We start from the raw sequence: 536 nt of genomic DNA, 5'->3' as shown, positions 1-536 counted from the left end.
GATAGATAGATAGATAGATATGTAACGCGCATGCAAACTACGCAAAAACATCTGCATACAGCTGAAGACTGGGCTGAATTAATTGGAAAATAAATCATTACCTTGTGCCTTGGCGCTTGCAGCCAGCAGGCTTCCTAATAGCAGAATCCACAGGTATGACATCATGGGAACACGGTGTTCTGGCTGCGATTGAACCGGGGCTCAGACTGCCTTTCCTCGCCCTTCACACAGGACAATTAACCAGATTTGGGGGTTTCAGGTGGATCTGGGGGGGCGTGTGCGTCGGTGTGCCGGTGCGTTCTTGCGCGTCGGATCAAACCCGTGGAGTCTCCAAGGTGCTCAGATGCTCGGCTCAGTGCGCTTCGCAGCGGATCCGTCCTCTCCTTTTGTCTGGATTGGAAGAGAGAAGGTCCAGTCTTTATTAAGGTGGGCGGGGCTCTTTTCCCCAATCGGCAGTAGGGCCGTGCACTGAGCTGTGAAGGCATTCCCCCTAATCAGTAGTGTTTTTCTCATTACCATTCCGATTCTGACTGTTA

At 51.5% G+C, this 536-nt stretch overlaps 1 protein-coding gene across 1 annotated transcript in view; it reads right to left on the bottom strand.

Annotated features, from left to right (window-relative positions):
* The window catches only part of si:ch211-39i22.1 (proteoglycan 4), a 19,331-nt gene extending 18,928 nt beyond the window's left edge, over positions 1–403 (bottom strand). Inside the window, exon 1 of the mRNA XM_035676462.1 lies at positions 102–403. Coding sequence (XP_035532355.1) covers positions 102–165 — 64 coding nt within the window. The 5' untranslated portion in view covers positions 166–403. The remainder of the gene's footprint in view (positions 1–101) is intronic.
* Positions 404–536: the final 133 nt, after the last annotated feature.

The sequence above is a fragment of the Morone saxatilis genome, unplaced genomic scaffold, assembly GCF_004916995.1.
Source record: "Morone saxatilis isolate NCDOM2014 unplaced genomic scaffold, NCSU_SB_2.0 Contig5, whole genome shotgun sequence".
NCBI classification, from domain to species: Eukaryota; Metazoa; Chordata; class Actinopteri; family Moronidae; genus Morone; species Morone saxatilis.
This window is presented reverse-complemented; position numbering and strand designations above follow the sequence as displayed.